This window comes from Cebidichthys violaceus, unplaced genomic scaffold (genome assembly GCF_023349555.1).
Source record: "Cebidichthys violaceus isolate CVI_PGR_0920_01 unplaced genomic scaffold, fCebVio1.0.p SCAF_16, whole genome shotgun sequence".
NCBI classification, from domain to species: Eukaryota; Metazoa; Chordata; class Actinopteri; order Perciformes; family Stichaeidae; genus Cebidichthys; species Cebidichthys violaceus.
The window spans coordinates 5,033,656-5,057,199 of record NW_027176329.1 but is presented as its reverse complement, the minus strand read 5'-3'; the positions used below and the strand labels follow the sequence as shown (position 1 = coordinate 5,057,199).

The 23,544-nt window shown below is 43.2% G+C and overlaps 1 protein-coding gene across 2 annotated transcripts in view; it reads right to left on the bottom strand.

Annotated features, from left to right (window-relative positions):
• pvrl2l (PVR cell adhesion molecule related 2 like) overlaps positions 1 to 23,544 on the bottom strand; it is a 283,481-nt gene that overhangs the window by 105,226 nt on the left and 154,711 nt on the right. The window contains exon 7 of one of the 2 annotated variants that reach the window (XM_068710851.1): positions 15,293 to 16,482. The exons of the other annotated variant lie outside the window; for it this stretch is intronic. Within the exon in view, the coding sequence (XP_068566952.1) occupies positions 15,863 to 16,482 (620 nt within the window). The 3' untranslated portion in view covers positions 15,293 to 15,862. Of the gene's footprint in view, positions 1 to 15,292; positions 16,483 to 23,544 lie in introns of those variants that run through there. 2 annotated transcript variants of the gene reach the window in all.

Sequence of the window (23,544 nt, the reverse complement as noted above, 5' to 3'; positions counted from 1 at the left end):
GTTCAGCAGTAAGTGAGATTAGATGCGGACAGACAAACACATACACACACAGGCATGCACACACAACTACACACATTATCTCCCCAAAGGCTTAAGCCTGCCGGAGATGAAAAAAGTTGCTTTGCAAACATATTCAGAATTCTTTTTATTATTTTATTTTGTGTTTATTGATACATAAAAAAACATATACGATTTCAAAATAATACCGTACAAAACCTTTCTTTTCGCGTGCTGCTTGAATACAAATGCAGTGACATTGATTAATTAATTAAAACACCATGCTCCTTTGCTGAGCATTTCAAAATGGGTTTGTTTGAAAAAGAGGTGATTTTGAGATGTGTAAGGAGAAGAAATTGCAGCATTATTGATATCGATCGTTAACTCCTGTAGATAACTTAAGATCAGCTTGTTCTACAGAACCTTAAAATGTCTCATATAACGTGCCTTAAAAGGAGAGAATGGAAGTCCTCTTCTTTTGGCCACAGGCAGACCAAAAAACAAATCTAAAAATCCTGAAAATATAACAACACAATTCTGATCTTTCACTGCATATCCAGGAAGATCAACTTTGACAGATAAGAGCCACACTAAAATATCTGAGAGATGAGCGGTAATCTGTCTCCTGCACTGACAACAATATTTCTGAGTGTGTGTGTGTATTTGTAGCTTTTTACCTCTCTCTTCATCTGTGTCGGAGTCCCGTCTTTTGTCGCAGGGTCAGGGCGCATAAAATCTCTGGAGTGATAGACTGACACAATGAAATTATGGAAATAGCTTCTGCATAATGTTGTCACTAATGCTCGGAGATGTGCAAATTTACAATGGGAAAACACATCTGCATACACACAACTAAAACATAAAAGTTCAGAATGAAACCCACTCTGCTGTCTGGAGCTAACATTAGCAGAGTAAGCTAGCACAGCATTAACTAGAATTAGTTTGTGATTTTTTCAAAAATGTGGAAATATTTAATCAGGGAGTGCAGTTTGTGACAGTGTGGGCACCATGGTAGCTCTGACTGCTTGATGGAGTAGCAGCAGGTGGGCGGTTCTTTGTGAAGGGTCAATTCTCACCTGAACCATAGAACCAAGTCTGAACAGGCCTATGAAAAAGTATGGTCTGGCCAAAATGTCCTCATTTTCCAAAGATGTCTTTACTATGTGGTTAAAAACGTGTTTCAGTCCTCACTATGTCGCAAGTACAAACACACGCACGCACGCAGAGACGCACGCACGCACGCGCACGCACACACACACACACACACACACACACACACACACACACACACACACACACACACCTCAAATCTTCTCAGCTGTTGGACTTGGGTAAAAATGTACAACATTTTACAGGAGAATATCATATACATGTGAAGCTACAGTTAGCATTTTGGTAACTTAGCTTAGCATAAAGACGGGAAACAGCTTGTCAGGCTCCTTGCTGTTGTTTTTTCTCTATTTTGTGGAATTTAGAGAGCAAAATGGACGATCACCAAAATCTGCTCTGAGGTCCGTAGTCAGTTTGGTTAATGAATGGACATTTGCATTAAAGGCCCAACGGCCCTGTAAGCCTGAAGGGCTTGGTTGGTGTAGCTTCAAAAAACTCCATCTCACCACACAAGCTGAACACACACACACACACACACACACACACACACACACACACACACACACACACACACACACACACACACACACATAAATATAGATCTTCTCTCCCTGGACAAACAGTGATCTGCTCATTTAACAGCTAAACAAAACCTCCATCCGGCTCACTTTCCCGGGGAAGAAAATACCACGGCAACCAAATATCTGTGTGGCCATCAGTGCTGACCTGACAGACGATGATAGAGGTTTTCTTGGTGCGATATCTACAGCTCTGATAAGGAAGCAGAAAAACATGAGCGGAAAAAGTGACAAACTCTGACTCCCACACGAAGAGTCAGATCGGGGATTATCTGGGTTACAAGACGTGAATGTCAGGTAGCACTTTAGCCACAAATGAGACGTCTATCATTTGACATGAGTTCTGCAGCGATGGTTTTTCTTCTTTCTTTCTTTATTGAAAAAATAATTTAAGTGTTTGCCAGTGAAAATGATATATCTCTTACAAACTGAAGTTTAGAGTATTTTTCCCCTCTCAAATACGTTTAAAAATATAACAAGAGGCTGAACACGGAAATGATCTGACTCACTGTTTATCGACAGGATTTTCAAAGGCTTTTGAATTTTCAAAAACAAATTTTGTTTTCAGTTTGATGATATTTGGGTTGGCAATTCGGATATTAATCCTTGATCACCCCCCGATCAATATAAATAAACCTTTAACATTTTCCTCTATTCTGTGAAGAGGTAGAAAGATTTTCTTTCTTGATATTGGAGCAGTAAAAGAGTGAGCTTTTTCTCCTTGTGTGGTTTTAACTCTGTAAAAGAAGCAGAGGAACATGAAAGCTGGGCTGCTGTCCAACACAGCAGGGGTTTGCACTATAAAAAACAACAACATCTGTCTTTACAAGTATAAATGTTAATCTTGTATTCAGTCATTAAGCCTGATTTGGATTGGAAAAAGAGAGAAAAGTAACTCTGCCTGTGGCGGAAGATAACCTTACTTGTTTCCATGCAGCTTCACTTCATTTATGAACAATACGTGAAATGAGTCACAGCCAGTCTAAAATCAGGCAGACAAATCATCCATCTTGTTTTTCTGCACAATGCTGATTGATGAGAAAGCTGTACAAAGTTTTGCTTTGAAAAATAATCACATACCATTCTGTAAATGTTCTACTTATTATCAGAAACAAACAAGACTTCATGCACGACAAATCTCACAGGGAGAAGATAATATTTGTCATGTGATTGTCGTCGTAGCTGATTTTGAATAGTATGGATTAAAAGTGTGGAAATCAAGAATATTTTGATGACGACACTATCGAGTAAAAAAGTCATGGTTCTGTTCTTTTAAAACTACTGACCTTCAAAGCCTCAAAATGCCGTGCTGTATGCAAAAACATGATATTTTTCTCTCCAAACTTGACACCATAAAAGCTGCAGTGTAAACAAACACCGGTGAAATCCTTTTTAAACCCTCTGCTGTGTGAAAAACAAATCAATATCACCAGGTTTTCCCAGGTTTGGGTGTTGATCTTTGGAGAGAGGTCCAGTACAGAAGCACCTCCATGGATTGGGTTCATTTATCTTAGTTACAGAAATATAGTATTGTCAAAGCAAAATATAAAGCTAAAGAAACATACAAAGTCTTGTTGAATATGTTTCAAATCCAGACCATTCCAAGGCCGGTGAAAACTAGTCAAGTCAATTTTATATTTTCAACTAAAAATCACAAGTTTGTCTCAGAGGTCGATAAAGGTGTGCTTCTATTGATTTCCCTTTTTTTAATGCATTTGTAACCAGTTGGCCTAAACATGACGCTCTGGTGGTTTGCTGCTGTACGTCAAGAAAGAACCAAACAGCCAAACTTGTTACGTTATAAAGTGTTAATTCTTTATGTTGTGACAACATTAGGTCTACCTTGCTCAGTCAAGTAGGTATAAAGTATCAATATATTACAGACCCCTTTTCTGTTAGTGAACATGATGACGTATTCTTGTTGGCGGAGCGTAGGTTATTAGTTAATGCTGGCTAGCAAGTTTTGTTGGCTTACTTACTTGAGAAGAGTTCAAATGAACCAACAGGACCATAATAGCCAGCCGCTGGTAGACTGCTTTGCAAAATGGCTGGCGAGTTAGCTAGCTAGCTAGTCCATCTCCAGAGCTGGTTAGTTGGGTAGCTAGTTTTCGGAGCAAGTCTCCGGACCCCCCCGGCCCATTGTCCTCTCGGCAAGGTGGTCTCCTTGGTTCTGTCCTCTCCTTCATCTCTCTAATAGTTTAGCCTCCTGTATTCGCAGTGAGCTCAGTGGTGCAGCAGCCGTGACAGAAGGGAGGAGGCGAGCAGACGGCTAAGCTAAACTATTAGCAACATTTTTCATCTCTCATCTCTGAAACGCTTTGCCGATATTGCCAGTGATTGTGTCAAATTTCAAGAAATTCCTTCAAGGTTTTTTCTGAGATATCACGGGAACGGGACAGGTCACAGTGATCCATGTCCACCAAAATGTAATCAGTTCATCCTTGAGTCCAAATTAGATGTTAGTGCCAGAGGCAATGGAATTCCATCAAACCGTTTCAGAGATATTGTGTTCACGAGAATGGGATGTTTGAAGGGACAGATGGACAACCAAAAACCATAAAAAAACATAACTCTGATAGTGTGATACTTACTGTGACAACTTTAAAGGTTAATGAATTTTAAAGGGCAATTTTACACATCAACCTCTACTAGTACTACTAGTTAGAAACAATTGTATAAAGCCTTTTGCTTTAAACAAGTTCGTAAAGCACTGAGTTGCCCAGACCTCTGTAGAGCGGTCTTCATCTCTGGATGAAGCTACACTAATATTATACTATACCACACCCAAGCTACGTTACGTCTAAAAACCTGTAAAGTGATGCCAGAATTGGGGAAATGCTGTTTCTTCTCTTGGCACCACATAATATCAGAGCTGTTTCCTGCACAAGTTGGAACGTCAAAGAGACTTTTGATTCAGACGGAGATAAAGAGAGTTGGGGTCATCGAGGTAGGAGGAAATACAATTCTGAATGTATCTCACCGAAAATGATGAACGATCAATACTGGCTTCATTGAAAAAATGAACAAAACAGGCCTACACTAGTCCTTTAGTCTGAACATCAATGTTAAGGTCACCATCATAGAGGAAGCCGAGCATCTCCAGCTGACAGGATTATATCGGCTGAAACAGTGCCACATTGATTATGAATGAATTTAATGTCTCTGCCATCTGGAACTCTGCATTTTAAGGGTCTGAAATAGCAGATATAAAGGGTTCCTTGGATCCAGTCCATTAAAGAAATGCTCCAGGATTCTTATGAGTGTGGAAATTTTGGTTATTTACGACTGAACAGAAGACGACTCTATAACCCGATAAGATATAAGACCACCGAGCACAACTCAAAGTGAAGAGCTGACAATGGAAGAAGGTTGTGACAAGGAGACAGTGGAAGCTGAAAGTATTGGAACTGAAATTAATTGTGATGAGACCAGCTGAATTTCATTTTGATTTGTACAGACAGACAGACAGACAGGTGCACAGATAAGTGTGTTGGACACTCTGCTTTTGCTGGCAGTTAATGTCAATCTGCTATATTCTTTCCCACTTGAAAGTCACACAGTTAGAAGAAGAAAGTAAAGCTAAAGTAATTTACATTTTTATGCTAACAGTGGAACATATGGCGGCTTATATGTGAAAGGGGTCATTTGTAGTGACAAGTCCATTTACTACCTGACCCTGCAGTTTCCCTCACCTCTGCAAAGCATTAGATTGCTTTCAGATCATTTCAGACCGAGTTAGCCACATTAAGAATCATTTAGCAGATACAAAGCTAACAATGTTTTTCTTTGGAGTTACTAGTTAGGAGTGTAGTTAACAACACCAGGTGATATGGTGGTTCCCTTGTACACTAATCTGTAGCTTCTATCTTCATCTGTTTAACCTGTTTTCACTGCTAAATCAGTTGGACATCCTGGATGTATCTACTTATTGTAGACCAGGGGTCACTAACAGGCGGGCCACGGTCCAGGTCCGGACCCAGACTCTTTTGTATCCGGACCTGGACCTACAACTGATAGATATTTGACAATTATTACATTTTGAAGGAGTGCTTCTATTTGAACTGGCGCAGCTTTTCTTGCCTTTACGGCACTCGTTCAGCGGTCCAGGAAATGCACCCACCAATTACATGTGTTGTAAATCACATCACGTGATGCTACTCAGCCAAGCAAATATGTCCATTCTGATAAGCATTATGGCTCGTGTGAGATTTACACACACAGGAGAGAGACGGGCGAATGTTAAATGTTAATTCCTCCCACGGGCAGTTTAAAACCAGTATGTCTCATATGCTCAGAGACCGTGGCGATTATTAAAAGCGGTAATGTGAAGCGCCACTACAAGACAAAGAACAACTCTTTTGAGCAAACGTACCCACTCACATCCGAAATGAAGACACAGAAAATAAACCTAAGAACCCAAAATGATCAGAATGCTAACACATGAATTCACTGTCCAACAACGACGTAAACGGAGAGGAATAGAGCTGAAACAAGTGGTTTCAGTAACCACAGATAAAGTCCCTACACACAAATTTCTCTTAATAGAAGATGAGAAGAATATAATATCGTGGCTTTTTTGGGTGACATCACTTCATACCTGAATGGACAATTCAGTTCGATACGTTTCTAAAATGAAGTACTATACTTTTCTTCAGCTTTCTGTTATGTATTTTTTTTTTAATCCATCCCTGATTTTACTTGAAATGAGAGACGATAATTTATTTATTATAAGAGCATGTATTATTTATAATTCATTAAATTCAATTTGAAAACTGATAATACATTTTGTTGGGATATTTTTCAATTGAACTTTCTTTATTTGATTTATTTGACAGTCAGTTGTTGACTACATACAGATGTTGATACAACTGCTATGCTACTTCACTATACATGGGGCTAAATCATAGTGCAGGTTAGACATTATTGTGATGTTCCGGACCTTTGCATGAGGAAGTTTTTGCTCTTTTTAATTGAATACCGCTGTTGTAGACCCTGCTGTTTGCTTCTCTCCATGTTGCCCCTACACTGCCCTCATGTGCGTAATGCATTTTGAAGATTAGCACAAGATTAGTGGAAACTGCACAAACCAGAGAGAGGGTAAGGAAAGGAATGACATAAAAGCAGACACCCATTTGAAATGAAGGGCCATTCAGATGAACATGCATACCCAAAACCTGAAATAACCTGGACTGAGAAAAATCCAAGATGAATTGCATCCCTAAGTATAGCACAGAACACTGCAAGAGCAGCACAGTGGGAGAAGAAGGAGGTATCCTCAGAGGCAGGAAAGCAGGACAGCGCTGCCTTTAGTAAAATGGTTACAGAGGACAAGAAGACCTATTCCAACCAGTGTTGGGAGGAGGAAAACTTCATCCACATCTGCTGGAGTCTCAGCTGGCCTGGCAGAGCCTCGGCTTTAACTGGATTAAAGACAAAAGCAGAGCTCAATAACTAATAGGGTCTCTCCTTCCTCCTCTCTGTTCCTTCCCTCTCTTTACTCCGCTCCCCTCCACCCCCTTCCTTTCTCCCTCACTTTTTTACGTTGCCGTCTTCAGAGTGAAGCAGAGACATAATGCGGAACACTTTCATGCCTTCTGCTGAATTAAACATGGAGAGAACAGCTTGTGCCGGGTGCTAAAGCTGGAGCGGAGAGAGAGGGAATATGAAAAAAGGAGGATATATATACAATTCCACCCCTGCACAGGAGTCCCCGGAGCGCTGCCGAACATGTCTTTACAATTAAAAAGATCTGTTCTCTGATAGACTGCGCAGAGGAAAGTTAAACAGGATGGCCATTTTTTTACTAATTGGCCGGGGTTTGAAGAGGACTGCCAATTGTCATTGGGTGGAAGCAGCCAATCGCCAAGCGGAGGGAAGCGGAGGGATGGCATGGAGCTCAGAAAGAACTCCTCTGAGGCTTCCATCCCCACCTCTAGCTTTCATTGTCGGAGGAGTAAATCCCATCCCTTTTTCCTTTCACACAGTCTCTGTCATCTTTACGCCGCGGCCAACCAATTGGGCACCACAAGTGACAAATCTGTCCATCTCTAACTCCAGGCTGGATGGTGAATAATTGACAGTGTTTCAAACGTTCTTGGTCTCAGGTGGCCTACAAAGAAAAAAGAAGGTCTTTTCATAGTCTCAGCAGGGGCTGAAGTTTCAGTTTGTGTTCTGCCTCTCAATTTCTCTGATCTGAGAAGAAAAAAATTTCTCTCTAGGCCTATTTGGTATTTCCCAGATAGAGTACCTCTAGCCCCCCACCCCCCCCCCCCTCACTCCCCGACAGAGCCAAGTGACCTGTTACCGCGTCCTCTGCTTTGCATGGGCGCCACGCTCACAGCAGCAAGGACAAGACTTTTACAGGGCTCGCGCTCAGGACTGAAACCTCCCAGAGCATACGCCATGTGAGGCGGGCGGCAGGCTAAAAGATCAGAGAGCTGGTAGCTAGCGTGACCCAGGCTGCTGTATTACTCACTGCAAAACAGGGAAAACCAATAAAGTCTTATTTAAAGGATGGTTGAATCTAATTCATTCCCACCAAAGATAAATTATTTGTTCCAAGGTTGCATGTTGAAGATCCTCGACATAACATTTTTTTTTTTTAAAGGTTTTCTGATCTCAGTCTCTTATAAAATCCTAAATTTAGTGAATTAAACTATCCAATGTGAGGAATTTTAAGTTTTAAAGCATTCCTAGTGCTGGATATTATGTGTCACAGTGTGGTTACTTGGGAAGTGTTAAACCAAGGAGTGTGGTCATTGAATGTATATTGAGTCTGTGATGGGGGTTTGAGGAATGCCAGGAGGTGTCAATCTGCGGGGGAAGAGGGTAGTTCACTGAGGTTTGTGCCCAGGACAATGGGTCAGGATCCAAGGAGGAGCTCATTGGACTTCAGCCAATCGTGGAGCTGATCGATAGGTTGAGGAATGCAACTCTGGGGGGGCAAAGGAGCTGTTTGTCCCCTGAGAGAATCAGACTTCCTTCGTACCATGGGGCAGATACATCAATCTGTCCTGTGGTATGAACGGGGTCTCATATTTCTTGAAATATTTTACTATCGGTAGTGTAATTTGGTTTGTGATTGTTTTGGCTTCTGTTAACAATATTAAATACTTTTGATTTTGACCTGGACCTGCTGACTCCTGCCCTGCTTGCTGATGGAACAAAGAGTGCAAAGGGGGGGGGCTGCTGCTTCTTCTCCTCAGTGGCCTTCTTCTCCACTATGGCCTTCTTCCTCTCTGTTTGAGAAATTTCTGAACATTACACCAAGAAGCTTCATCTTTCCTGCTAATATCAAGTCTTAACACATCTTACGGTAAGATATGTTTCACAGTTTCATGAATGAAGGTACCAAATTCTTTTGACCCCTTTAGCATCTACGAGGCATACAAATGGGACATGTTTTTGAACAACTTATCTGGGTGAGAAAAACACGTGCTAACGGAAGGTGTATAAATGCACACAGATTGCATTGGGTTTGGTTCCCAGACGCGTGAAAGTGCAATCTGTGAAGCATGAAGAAAATCTGGAGCTGTTCAGGAGGCCAGGTGTCAGATCTCTGTAGACTAATTTGTTGAGTTGCCTCTCGAAACAAGTGGTTTTAATAACCACAGATAAAGTCCCTGCACACACATTTTTCTTGTTAGAAGATGAGAAAAATATAATATCGTGGCTTTTTTTATTGACATCACTTCACACCTGAATTAACTGAATTTAAAGCTGCAGGGCAATTCACCCTAGACTGTATATAACAAGTGGATATAGTTGTTGTGACCTCATCCATTAGTTTGTGGACTGCCATTTTGAAGCCTTGAGTTTGGTGTTTTGGCCGTCACCATCTTGACTTTTTACAACCAGTGAACAGAAGTGGCCAGACTGTGGAGGAGTGACGTAGAGACGCCGAATACGGCACCGGGAGCGATAGCATTCTGTCAATCCCAAGGTAGCCCCGCCCTAAAGCACACTCTGCTTTATGGTTTATTTTTCTCAAAAGTGGACCATAATTTACTAAATGAGCATCATGCTGCATTGAAGAAGACTTGAAACTAGAGATTGAGACCATAAACTCATGTTTACAATGTTTACTGAGGGAATAAATCAAGAGAGAAGTAGAGTCATTTTAGAATAGACTTCTATACAACCAGAGGAGTCGCCCCCTGATGGACACTAGAGAGAATGCAAGTTTTTAAGACACTTGGATTCACTCTTCAAAACCAGTTGCCTCCTGATTTAAACTCTGTTACATACACACCTAGACCACCTCCGAATGTGGTCTGAAGAATCGGGTTTTAACGCGTCCACAATGCATCTTGGGAGCATTCACACCTGTACTTAGAGCCGTCCACTTGTGATCAGACCACCCAAGATGCATGTTGATTCCATGTGTGAACAGGGTCAACTATATCACCCAACCTCGCCTCTTCCTGCTGGCTTAACAAAAGGAACGAGAAGCTAGCAAGTCCACCAGCTTCGCTCAATGTGATCACAATACAGGCATAGTTCAGATGACCAGGAGCAAATCTTTATCGAGATGAAGACACAGATCGCACGGACCACATACCAGGTGTGAATAGTACGTGTTTGAATTTGAGAGAGGTGGCTGTAGTTCTCCTCGAGTTAGCAGAACTTGAAACATGTCCTGCAGCAGATCTGTTAAGGAGGCTACCGAGCAGGTGCACAATGCCGCTCTGTGCTGCGAAATGTGCTGAGGAAAGAAGTACGGGAGTCTCGGTATTTATAGACTGACAACACGGCTCGGCTTAATTAATTACCAATTTCTTCCACAGAGAATTGTTTCAGAGAGGTTTTTTTTAAATTTCTTTTATTGAAAATGGGTTGTGCAAAAACAAAAGTCATGACTGATGATGAGTTTCCTCGCTGAGGGTAGATGCATGCTACAAGATTCTGGGACTAATTAGGCGCCGACGTTGTGATCACAGTCGACTGTTTAGCATTATGCCGCTGCAAGAAACCCCCCTGGAGAAAGAGATGTGCTGAGGCACACAGTGGCCACATAGAGGGTAAGTGTGCTGGAAACAGATGGAGCTCCAGAAAGTCTGGGAATTTATTATCAGGGTGAAAACATTAACATATTTGACTCCAATTACAAATGATATTTTGCATTTGGTACTTTCAGGAAGTGTATCAAACAAAGTAACTGTAATCCTTAAATTGTAGATTCAAATTGTAACAAGGAGAGCATCTAAAGGATGCAACTCAAACAAAGCAGTTCGTCCGGATCTTGGAGCATGCATGCACCCTGCAGAGTTGAAAACACACTTGAATACTTTAATCCAAACTGTACTGCAGTGATACAATAAACAAGCCTACTACATGTGACGACAGTAGTTACAGGATGGCTGTTTCTCGGTTACTTTGAGATGAATTGGCGACCTGTCCACACACACTGTGAAATGTAGCAGATAGAACGGTCTCATTTACAGAATAACAGATTGCACGGTGTATAATGTTCAACAACAACCAACAACAAGGGACCTGCTGAGGATTCGGTGGGAAGTAGAGCTGAAACCGACTTCCTAAACAACAACAACAACAACAACAACAACAACAAAAAAATCGATCAGCTGAAGTTCTTGAATTTCTAATTTTGAAACATCTCAGCTTATCAGTGTTCCGATCTTAAATCCACAGAATTCATTTTGAGTTACAACATCTTAATTATTGTCACAATATATTGTTATGAGGCATAAGTAAATGAAATGGGACGAGACATACGAGTATGAGATCATGTTTACTCACTTGTAATGTGCTGACATTCCTTAAAGATTCCCTTTTCAGATCCTCTCTCATAAATATGACTAAATATATTTTGGGGGATTTTACTCACGGTGCCCTCGACTAGCGAAGTGACTCCAGTCACCGGAGTTGGTCGATCAAACGCTGTGTGTCTACAGCTAGTGAGTGTGTGCTTGTGATGTGACACAGTGTGCTTGAAAAGCAGCGGGTGTGCTCGGTTCAGCTGCTGAAGCATGTAGCACCAGCCTAGTTTGTTCTCCTTTCATTTCTCTTTAACTGTGGCCTCGCTCACACCTCGGTTTTATTCCTCACTTTTAACAGGCTCTCCATACGATATCTCCAAGGAGTGTTGCCTGTGATGCAGAGATTTCCCCAGAGCCTCCCTGTGTCACCTCACAACCATCCCGACAAAAAAGAAAAGACAAAGGATACACCGTAAAACTGCAATTAATGGCCCAAGCTTTTAATGCCTGATCACTGAACTCACCAGGCTTCTATATGGGACAGGACCTTTAATTCCTTTCACACAAAACTCTTGCTCAGTAAAGACTAAATTGTTTATTTAAACCCGTATGAATATTACTTCTGAAAAAAATGAGGCTATCAAATAACATATTAATTCTTGTCATACATTTGATGTAGCTGCAAGATGGTTAACAGCGCTTGTTTTACAGCACCCGAGGATTCATGGCCCCCTGTATACCGACACGACCCAAATAAAAATGGATGCAAACTAATCAAAGAGAGGTGAGGACACTTCTATATTGCAGCCGGCAAGATAACGGAAAACAAGCACACCCAACAACACGGTGCAGGAAGAAGATACATTTTCGTTTATGACGATCAGTTTGTTTGGCAATCGAAAACAGCAGACAGCAAGCAGTGGACTTCATGTGAACATATTCAATACTTGGATTCATTTTTATGAAAAAAATCTGTTGAGCCTTTTGCTTAACATAAAAAAGCATTACTAATCGAGGAAAGGACAGATTCTGACTTTATGACCTCGTCAAAGGTTGGGAACTTTTTTACCACGCCTGCAAATCTGAATGAATTCTACTTATATATGGTGCACATGGTTTCTGTGAAAAGAACCGAACAATTGAATCTAACCGATCAAACGATGTGTAGCGTGTCCAAATTGACACGATATCGATTTTTTTGTATGTGCAATACAAGCAGCTTAGCACTAAACAGGTCGGCAGCGAGGTTTTATACATCTAAAGAACTTCTATAACAATGAACTGCCTCAGGGCAACAATGGAAACCAGACCCGGCGTCTAATTGACCAATCCTAAGTCCGGCCCCCCTTTAGTTACGGTTGCTAAGTCGGACAAGCTCGACAACAAGAAACATGGCGGCGCCTGTTCGGTTTAGCTTTGCTGACGCAGTGTGTATTAGATTAAACGTAGCTTTAAGAAGCCGACAGCAAGGACTACAGTTTGCGATGGAAGGATATTTTCACAATGATAAACTTTACTGTAATTTTTTCCCACTGGGATGCAAGACGTCTTTTTTATCAAAATAAAAAACACCAACAATTACTTCGTAGCCTTAAAGAAGTAATATAAACGAAGCTACAAAATCAGTAGGGGTGTAACAATACACACATTCGTATTGAACCGTTCGGTACGAGGCTGACGGTTCGGTACGCATTACAAACCGAACAATACTTTTGAATTTAAATTGTGGAAAATATAATGTTCTCTCGGTGGAGCCACTGCGCTCAACCTGGCAACCCACCAGGTAACAGACAAGGTGCTGTCTGACACTCCCACTCCGGAAGAACAACATTGTACTCTGGTGAGGCACATGTGTTCTGGGAGAGGCGCGCTACGCTAAACTAGCTTAGCAGGAAAACCAACAGCAGCACACACGCTACAAACTGTCCCCGCAGCGTTGAGCTACTGTAGCTGTTCCCTACCGATTCAAACAGGGCTAAAGCAACCGCCACGGTGATTCTTCTATTTATAGCTGCGGATAAGAGACCCTACTCTGGAGTGAAAACCAGGCTGTACCAACATGCTTCATGCTATTGAGCCCTGTGACGCTACTCATTCACGAGCTCATTTCGCCAGACCATAATTCCTGCTTTGTAAAAGAAAACAAAAGCCCAAACAGAGAACCAAATGTCTGAAGCTCCCGCTGTAGCTCTGACAGCAGACGGCCGGACGTCACGGACTACACAAAGCTAGCTGACTGTAACGAGACATTACCGCACCACTGAATGGAGGTGAAGAGCCACGTTCTTCAGACACGCCCCCTTGAGAGCAGCGAGGATTTGGCATTTCTGCTTTTTTGCTGTATTGAAAACGTACCGAACCGTGCCACCACTGTATCGTATGGAACCGAACTGAGAATGTTGTGAACCGTTACACCCCTAGAAATCAGGCTATTTGTTTTCGATGGTTGGAGCTCCGGCGGGAGGCGGAAAGCTCCGGGCCCGGCAGCAGCGAATCGTCCTCTGGGCCGGGAGCCTCACCTCGATGCGAGCAAACACGGAAAGTTGAATGAGGTTCAACTGTGATTGGAGCACAGCGCGAAAAGGGGCGGAAGTTGGGAAGGGCTAACTGAGACCTGCGTGTATTTGTCAAAACATGTAGCCACAACCGGTGAGTGAAAGAGACTCTACATTTAATTGGGACTTGGCTTTTAATTGAAGTTTTACGGTAATTCAACAGTTAATTGAGAAACTGACAATTCGGTGCCTTGAAAAAACAGAAAAGACGGTGAGTAGGAAAAAGCTGGAAGAGTCAATAAGGCAAATGTGTTCAAGAAACATAAGAGCTGTGCATTAGCAAATGTGTTGCAAAATAATATCCATTCTAAGAAGTATTAATCACAAATCATTTGATTTCCCCAATCATCAAAGTTAAAAATGATAATTTTCCTATCCAGTTTTGCATGTTCATTGAACTAAGTGAGAGATTTCTTAGAAGAAAAACAATCAAAGAAACACAAAGGTTGGGAGTTTGAGATTTAATTTAGCCCATTTCACTAACCCTCTGGAAATGTGTCTCAGACTGTGTCTTTTCGTCCAATCGTAAGGCAGAACATGGAATAATCCCGCACATAGCCTAAGAACATTTTGCAAGACTGGGAAAATGAATACATGAAATACAGCAGCCTCCAACAAAGCCGGTGAATGTATCTGCCTCGTTGAATGCGACCCAGATAGGAATATAGACACAAGTTATCCCCTTCTCCCTGCACACAGCCGTTGCGGCACTCGTCTAAGCCGCCCATTATGTAAATAACGAACGAGCAGAATGGGAGAGGGAGATGTAATGCGTGTGGGACAGAGCATCAGCAAAACACACAAATGGTGCAGGATGCATGTGGAACAGTAAGAAACGAGACGGAGAGAGGAAATAAAGGAGGAGGAAATACGGGAAGAGATTTAAAGAAGGAAAGGGGGGGGGAATAGTTGGTAGAGTTTTTATCCATTAAATGAGTCATTACCGACCCAATGTGGTATTGTGTGAACCCCCCCCCGCCCCCCCCCCCCCCCAAGGCTCCCGGTGCTTCTTTTCCTTAGCGAGATCAACACCATTACACAACAGCAACAACGACATCAACGACATCTACAACAAGAACAAGAACAACAACTGTGCTATAGTGAGACGGCGCCCAATATATAGATGATGCACATCATTAACACCACAGCCAGCCACGCGGTAGCACACACTGTTAAGTCTGTTATGTTACTCAGTTCGGTGGCCCTCACTCCCGGTGGGCACCCCGGGGGACCAGGTGGTGTCACAGGGTGGGGCGGGACACCCGAGACACTGTTACACACCCACCCACCCACCCCACCCCACCACCACCACCACCACCACCCTTCCCGCCTGTCAGAAGAGTCTGCAGCACAGTGGCAACATCCACACAAGCCGCTTTACGTAGAGTTTATTTAGAAACAGCAAGGCGATTTATGAGTAGTGTTGATTATGGAATGGTGTTTGCGGCGCTCCAGGTCTTTGCGGATTGCGTTCTCTGGTAAAAGGTATAAAAACACAAACATATGTAGTCACTCTACACAATCACACACTGGCAAAGCTGAAGAAACGAGAACGTGTAGCAATAAGCAGCATCGCCGTCGGAGTCGGTGTGGGTTTCGTTGGCTTTTCGCTGTACTTTCTTTTTCTTCCTTTTTGTTGTATTCAGCTGACACGGAATGAAATCTGTCTCCATGATTTAACACAGTCACATAATCAACCACTAACGGCCATAACAAGTTTTTCCGTCATCGTTTTCTTCAAGCAGAGAGGATGGATCTCTTTAATCAGGCTGAATGTGAAGCAGGTCGGTGTTTAGCTGATCGAGGCGATGTGTCGGTTCATTCGGTGGCAAAGAGGGCCGCTCTTCCTCCACCACGATCACTATTTTCAGCCCTCACCTTTCCCTTTACCCCTCCCCCGTCCTCAGACGTAAATGGCAGTCCGGGAAATGACGGAGCCGTCCCTCTGAGACTCCATGTCGTCGTCGAGGTACACGTCCATTTCTTCTTCGCCGCCGTGGCCTCTGTGGAGGTGGTAGGCGGGGGGCTGCATGTCCCCGCCTCCCCCGATGGCCCCGAACCTGTCGTAGTCCTCCTCCATGCTGTCGTCCAGGTCGAACTTCCTCCTGTCGGCTTCTTCCATCTCACCGCTGAGGAGGATGTCGTGGGCGGTGGGGGGGTTGCCCATTGAGGCGTGATGGAGGTGGTGATGGTGGTGGTAGTCGTTGGCCTTCTCTGTCAGAGTCCCCGTGGCGTCGCAGCCCTCCCGGTACGTGTAGACGGGCCCGTTGTTGTTCGCGCCCGTCCCGTTCTTGCTGCCGGTCCCACTGAACAGCAGACGGGCTTTGTTGCCATAGTCCCCTCCGTTGCTGCCGCCGGCGCCGGCCGCTACGGAGTCCCCGCCGCCGGGGTAGCCGCGCCTCTGCTGCCGGCGACTCCGGCTCAGGAGAACGGCAACGAGCGCGGCGACCAATAGCAGGGCCAGGAGGGAGCCGATCACGGCGCCCGCCACAACGCCGGCGCTCGACGGATCCTCCAGGGCTTCTGCAGAAGGGATGGAAGGGGTTTTGAAAGGAGGGGTGGAAAAAATGGGTGGAGGAAAAGAAAAAAAAAAGGGCAGGAATTGATGGCTGTTTTTTAGGGAAGTCTTGGGAGGAGGTATTCACAGTTCTTCTTGTGTTGTAAGTGTGCTGCAGTGTCTTAGCAGTAGTAGTGTCTTCCACTATGTGTGTTACAATCCTCTTACAAGTGTGCAGTAATGTTCTCCTCAGTGTAATCCCTGGTAAGGGTGCAGTCAGTCATTGCTGGGATCAGGCTGAATGGGACTCATTCACTCTCTCCCAGCGGCTTGTTGCGCTGCATTTTGCTCTAAACACATGTCTGTCCAGCTGCTGGCACTTCAGCTTTTTGTCCCCCCACCCCCCCCTTTTTTTTTTGCCTGCTGGGAAAAAAAGAAAGAAGCCTTTACTACTGTAACGATCCTTTGTGTTGGTGTGAGCCAAAGTTTGCCTCCCGACTCTTGTTTCAGTCGAAGATTGAAACAAAAGAACGAGACACGTGCTGTCGGGTTAGAGTTCACGGGCCTCCAGCAGAGACACGCAGACAGACAGAGAGACAGACACACACACAGGACAGGCAGAGGGGTTATTTTGAAGATGTTCAGTGGAAAAAGAGCACACAGTTGTGCCTGGAAACTGCCACAATGTTTGGACATCCCTCAAGCCCTCCCATCTTTTCACCTTCCGTCTCTCACCTAATGACACCCACTCCTCATCCCCTCTCTTCCCTCTCATCCTCTGCTTCCTCTGCTTCCTCCCCATGCCTCTCTTATGGCTCAGTAAGTCAAAACCACAGGGCCGAGTGATCGCCCGCCGTCAAGCCCGGGAACCGAGTCTGGATCTCACTGATCAGCGGCGCAGGTAAAAAATAAAGGTTCACACTGCGGAGCAAGACCCATGCCGGGACATTTATAAGAGGATTCTCCGCAGGACTACGAGAGAGAAAAAGAGGTCTGGCTCAGATAGTGTAGGATTTGTACGAGTGGATTCACGCTGGGCTCAAAAGCGAGGAGAAAAGAAAGTGTAAAACCAGGATAGGAGAAGCACTGAGCCTGGAGTGCAGAGCTGCAGCAGGCCAGCTAATGTTTCACTCTTTTTTTTCTGTCTGTGTGTGAATCGCATGCTGATTTTTTTCTTCAGGGGTGCAGCAAGGGCAGCAGCAGGGAAATTTGAACCCCTTCCTGTTTTATGCAAATAACAGCGAGGTTCTGCCAGCGTTCCTGGCAAACACAGCGGTGAATGCCAATCAAACAATCTGAGCTTGGCTGAAATGAGCACTGTGTGGGGTTACGTGCCCAGGCAGCATCAGCGAGGGAATCGCGTCGGACATCAAATAATAATCTGTACGGTACTGGCGAGTAAGAGTAATGTTAACAAAACCAGTGGGGGGGGGGTGTCACATATAAAGAGGGCCCGGGATTGAAAGCCTGTGATTCGTACAAATTGTTAATTCTGAGGGTGTAGAAGAAAATAAATAAAGAGGGGAGATAAGAGAGGAAGGAGAAGTAGGAGGAGGTCTTTGGTGGAGGAGAACAGACGAGCACAACAGGAGAGGTATCAGTTTGATTTCAAACACCATCTTGGTCTGGTCCCGCAGGGGGGATGCCGAAGGGTTATGCCAGGGTGAGACAGACGGGCTGGGGCGAAACCAGGCGGGGCTCTTGGGACAGGATATGATGTCTAAATTCGGGGACAGTGTCTGGTGATATCCAATTGAAGTGGCAGAAGGCATTAAGGATGATGAATCCAACTCTGCCTGTCCTAGTTTTTCTCCCCCCGCAAACTTACAGACTGGCAGGGAAACACAATGTCGAGCCAAAATGTTTTATTTATATTGGCCGTTTATATTTTAGGTATTGGTCAAAAGCCAGAGTGAAAGGCAGCTGAATAATGGCCCTTTGTGGTGGGAACTTAGTGGTTGTCGGTCTTCCATTAATCAAGTGCTTAAAGGTCCTATCATTCTGTAAAGACAATACCCCTTCAAAGGTCCATTAAGGTTGGCTGGTTTATTTTTAAAATAAATGATGGGTCACATGCAGGAGCGGCCTGATTTCTCTCCAATCTCAAAGTCCAAAGGCGGGGGAAGATAACTGATCTCTAACAGACCTGATCGTGTGTAAAGGAACTAGTTAGCTCTTACCTATCCACTGATCAGTGGCTTAGGCCAAACTACACATTCAGAATACAAAGAAAAACACCTCTCACTTGATGACAGATCTTTCACATGGCAAGTAATAATCAAAATTTGTATTCCACTTCAATGAAACAGAACATAAATAGTCAGACTACAGCAACACAACATGTAACTTCCATGCATCCTTAACCAAGAGGCATGAGAGTTACAAGGTATGGGAATGGCAATGAATGGGAAAAGTGGGATGGACCAACCCGTTCTCATTCTCAACTCGTCACACTAGGTCAGGACCCCTTGGCGCCACGTAGGTTTAGGCAACAAAAATATGTATTTATCTTAACCCAGACCACCATCTTTTACCAAACCTAACAAAGTAAAGTCTTCATAACTAAACTACGTAACTTAACATGAGTACTTTGAGTAATGTACTTTCGAAACGCCAAAAAAAAGGAATTTAAAATGTCGATTTTTGGTAGAACAATGGTCTTCTGGGTGGAATTCCTCTGTTTCTTCGATCCACCCATCCAACCCAAACTCCTCCCTGAGCAGACTTAGTCCCTCTTTATACTACGTCACCTGTCTTTCGGAGTAGTTGCTGTGACCCGGATAGGTTTACATTGGAGTTACTTGAAAGCCCGAGCATCTCGTCCATCTTGGAATTGGACGTCAAGCGTCAATACTTTACGTAAGGGAAATGAGACCTAGCTGGATGGAGAAGATCCAAAGCTATTCAAGTGTCAACTAGCAGTTCTGACGGCCCTCAATTGGTTTGCATTTACAAACAGGAAAATTAGTCTGCTTCCACTACCAGAAACAGATTTACAGGACAAGTTTGACAGTTTGACATGTCTAGTTTGACATGCAGATTTAGCTTTATTGTTTAAACAACCAGGACTTAACGTTCCAGTCAGTGGGCTTTGGAGGTGTTGGGACGTGTCGTTGTGAACTTCGGACAGAGCCACGCTGTTTGGGTTTCTCCTCGTACTTTGCTAATCACCTCCTGGCTCAGGCTCCATACGTAATGTTAAGACATGAGATTGATATTGATCTCAACTTTCTCATACTCATGGCACAAAAAAAGTCAAAATATTTCTTTGAGGCATGGCAACTATCTTTTAACGTAACACCAGGTGTGACTTTGACACTGATTTATTGTTACTGTCCTGTCAAATAGGTACAGTGGGTGAACGGGTCCACCATGCTGATCAGTGGAAGCGGGTTCACCATGACACCATATGACATTTAATGCGTTACGAAAGTAAAAATACATCTATGCATAGGAGGGAAAAAAGCATTTTATCAGATAGAAGCTTTGTGACATCACTTATTACAATCTCAAACAGTAATGGATCGTGGATTAGCTCTGACAAAAATGTGCCGGGAGCATGATCAACGTCAATGTGTCATATCCTCGCCACCCGCCCCAATGAGACGCTTTGGTAAACACGGAACACGGTTCTGTGAACACATTTTCTTTCGGGGTGGGGGTGGGGGGGGGCAAAATAAGCAGGGAGGCTATCGTTAGCAAGAAAATAGGCCACGCTTGTCATCCTTATTTCTCATCAACAGCAGCAGCCTGCCTGCATTAAGAAGCACGGTGATAAATGTCAAAGAGAGAGGCAGGGGAGCTTATATCAGTCGCTGCATTAGTGTCATGTACATGGAGGAGATTAGGGGAGGGAGGGAGGAAAGGAGAGAGAGAGAGCGAGAGAGAGAGAGAGAGCGAGAGAGGCCCATGAAAACTATCCATTACTACTCCATTACATTCACTGTGGTAGGGATAATCTAAATGAGAAGATTTGGGATGTGAGGAGGCAAGGTGTACAGAGTTAGAGTGGTGGAGAGATATAGACCGAGAGAGAGAGAGGGGAGAGAAAAATCTACTTCTTTAAGCAGTGGAGGAGGTGACAAATAAGCCACACAATGTGGTAATAACTTTAGAATATGTTATGTCTAGAGCTTTTATTGTGAAAGTGAAAAACCGAAGAGTGGATCTGGTCTGCGCTGCCAATGTAAAAAGTTGAAAAGCGTAGTGAAGTTTGCCGTCTTGGCTCTGACTTCAGGGCCTCCACGCAACTCAGCCCGTTCCGCACAACGTGATTGGTCGATGCCTTTACTCGCAGAAAGCTCAGAAAAATCAAACTTGTCCCAGGATATTTGTGTTCTTTGTGTAATATATATATATCGATGTGTGAATTAATCTCATGAGAAAAAGAACGCCTCAGTGTGTAAAGGCATAAAGAGGTATGAAGTGATGACATCTCAATAATTTCTCGCTGATCCTCCTTCACCACCTTTCTCCTTCCTCTTTCTGTGCATCATTCTTACACACTAAAAAAATCTGTCCTGAAAACACAGAGTTCTGCTTTTGAATACATCTTATAATAAGCCAGAGGCAGTGACTCTAAAAGCTCCACAGCGGGAATCCTCATTAAACTCAGCTTTTGGTCAAGGACAAGACATCTAAAAAAACTGTACCCAACAGCTTGTCCTTGAAGACAAAACACAAAAGGATGAGACATCTCTCACTCACAAAGAGGGGAGTCCACTTTCTGTATTCATAAATAAAATATGCCATATAATTGTATGGGATGCTACTTCGACAAGCACTTGAGACATGAAACCGGTTAGGAGCAGCGATCACACACCGAGCTTCTGGATCTCCCATTGGGCTCATTACGTTTTCTGAATAATTCCATTATTGCTATGAATTGCAGGGAAAATACTAAACAATGGAAAACCTAGGAAATCCAAAGAAGCACTCCCACACAAAGCTGAGCAGGTTCCTGAAAATGCAATTAATTGTTGATGTTAAGACAAAGTCAGCGGGACTGTTGGCTGGGCCACGTTCTAGAAGAATACTCGCAGGTGTACCACAGATGATGCACAATGATTAAATAGTGTGTGTGTGTGTGTGGGGGGGGGGGGGGGGGCATAAGTAGAACAACCTCTAATCTGGGACGTCGGCCATACAAACCTGTATTCAAAAGAGACCCGCTCCTGTGGCCCAAATTATTAGTTTAACAAGTGCCACAGTTATCAGTTTTATTTTCTTAGATTACATAGGAGCCTAGTGTAAAAAAAATACTGCTATGGATATGGTGCGGTGAATGATTTCAAGAGATATTAGTCCTTTCTTGAGCTTGTGAGCCAAGTTTCCAGTTTCTTACCAGCCATTCTTGCCATTCGCTCTTCAGGTCATAGCTAGCTATACTTCGCTAACCTGCTGACATTCCAGGATTATGAATGGCATGATCATGGATAGACTGAGAATAGCTTGCATTCAGAAAAAAAAAGTGAGCAAATAGTTCTCTTTCCCATCTGGCAAACAAGTAGCACAAGTGCCCCATCACCATTACACCATCATCAGTGTAAAAAGATGCTTTCTGTGCAGACTTCTCTACGCTGAAAGTTTGCTCTTCTATATCTCTTTCCAAATTTGAACCAGTGCCACAGGCACAGATGGAGCATCTCCTCAGATTTTATGCAAATGTATGATAAATGGTTGCCATTTGTTGATAGTTTGCTGCTTATCTGTGCTTTAAACACATTTGACCTTTGGTTTATCTTTGCCTCCAGAAGAACAAACCAAAAACTCTACTCCACTTCTTGGATAGAAATAACCTCCATGAGCTTCAAATGGTGTTTGTGTTACATCATCTTGAGGTATAGAGTCATAAATAAACTGGGGAAAAGAGGAGAAAGGGAAAGAAAACAATAGCAAAAGGGAGTCAAAAATGGAATCACCGCCTTTGCCAACCAGTCAAGTTACAGTAGTCACAGTGACCTTTGAAAACCACAATCAGTTCATACTTAAATCCACGTGGATGTTTGAGCCAGATGTAAGAAAATTCCAGGCTTTCCCGAGATATCGCACTCATGAGAACGGGATGGACGAACCGACGGACAGACGGATAGACGGACGGTCAATTTGCAGCCCCACAGGACTACAATCACCCACCCACTGTGTTCAACGCTTTTTTTTTATATGTCTCTTCTTATTTAATTTTCCTTTTAAATGTAAAGCACATTGAGTTTCTCTGTGATGAAATCTGTTCTATAAATTAAGCTGCCTTGCCTAAAATCACTCACATCCTCTTTTTTCAACATTATCATCATTATTTATCATTTTCCCTACCTTGTTTCTTTCACTACTTTTTTGTTGTTGTCATTACTCATAAGCCATCCTTGTTACAAACATACCTCACACAATCTCACATGTCACTGGTTAAACTCAACCACACAGTTCAATATAAACTGTACTTGTCTTAATGGCCTAATATTGACTATAAAGTCACAGTGAAACAGGAGTTAGAGAGACTTTAGATTCTGCACTGTGACAGATTCCCAGAGAAACAGAATATTTGAGCGGTGAATAGTCAATCAAATCCTTTGCTAAAAGTGGGCGGGGTTAGATTGATTGATGGATGGACCCCATGAAATTATTGGTTGAAATTGGTAAGTAAGCACATATCATATTGTGTATTACAAAAAAAAACATATTTGGATTTTGATATAAAAATATGAGTTTTTTTGTCATTTATTTGCATATATTGTTGCACAATATGACCTAAGATGTGATCTGAAAGGGTTAAAAGGGCATTTTAGATTTCATCTCGACTTTAATGTTCTGTATGTTTTAAAAAAAATTCTTGCAACGTTATATTGCGCCAATAATGAATGAAAAAAAATAGTCAAAAGAAGGAGGTCATGATTTATCCTTCCCTTGTATAAGCAGTGTGTATAAATGGCAAAGGCTCATAATCCCAGCAGATGTGAGCGGAGGTGGAAGAGGTGAGGCCGAGACCAAATGCTATCACAGTGGGTTAATGGGACCCGGAGGCAATGCAGACTGGAATATCACAGATGTACAGTAGGAAGAGGGTTTGACGGTAAACCGACACAGCATGCTGA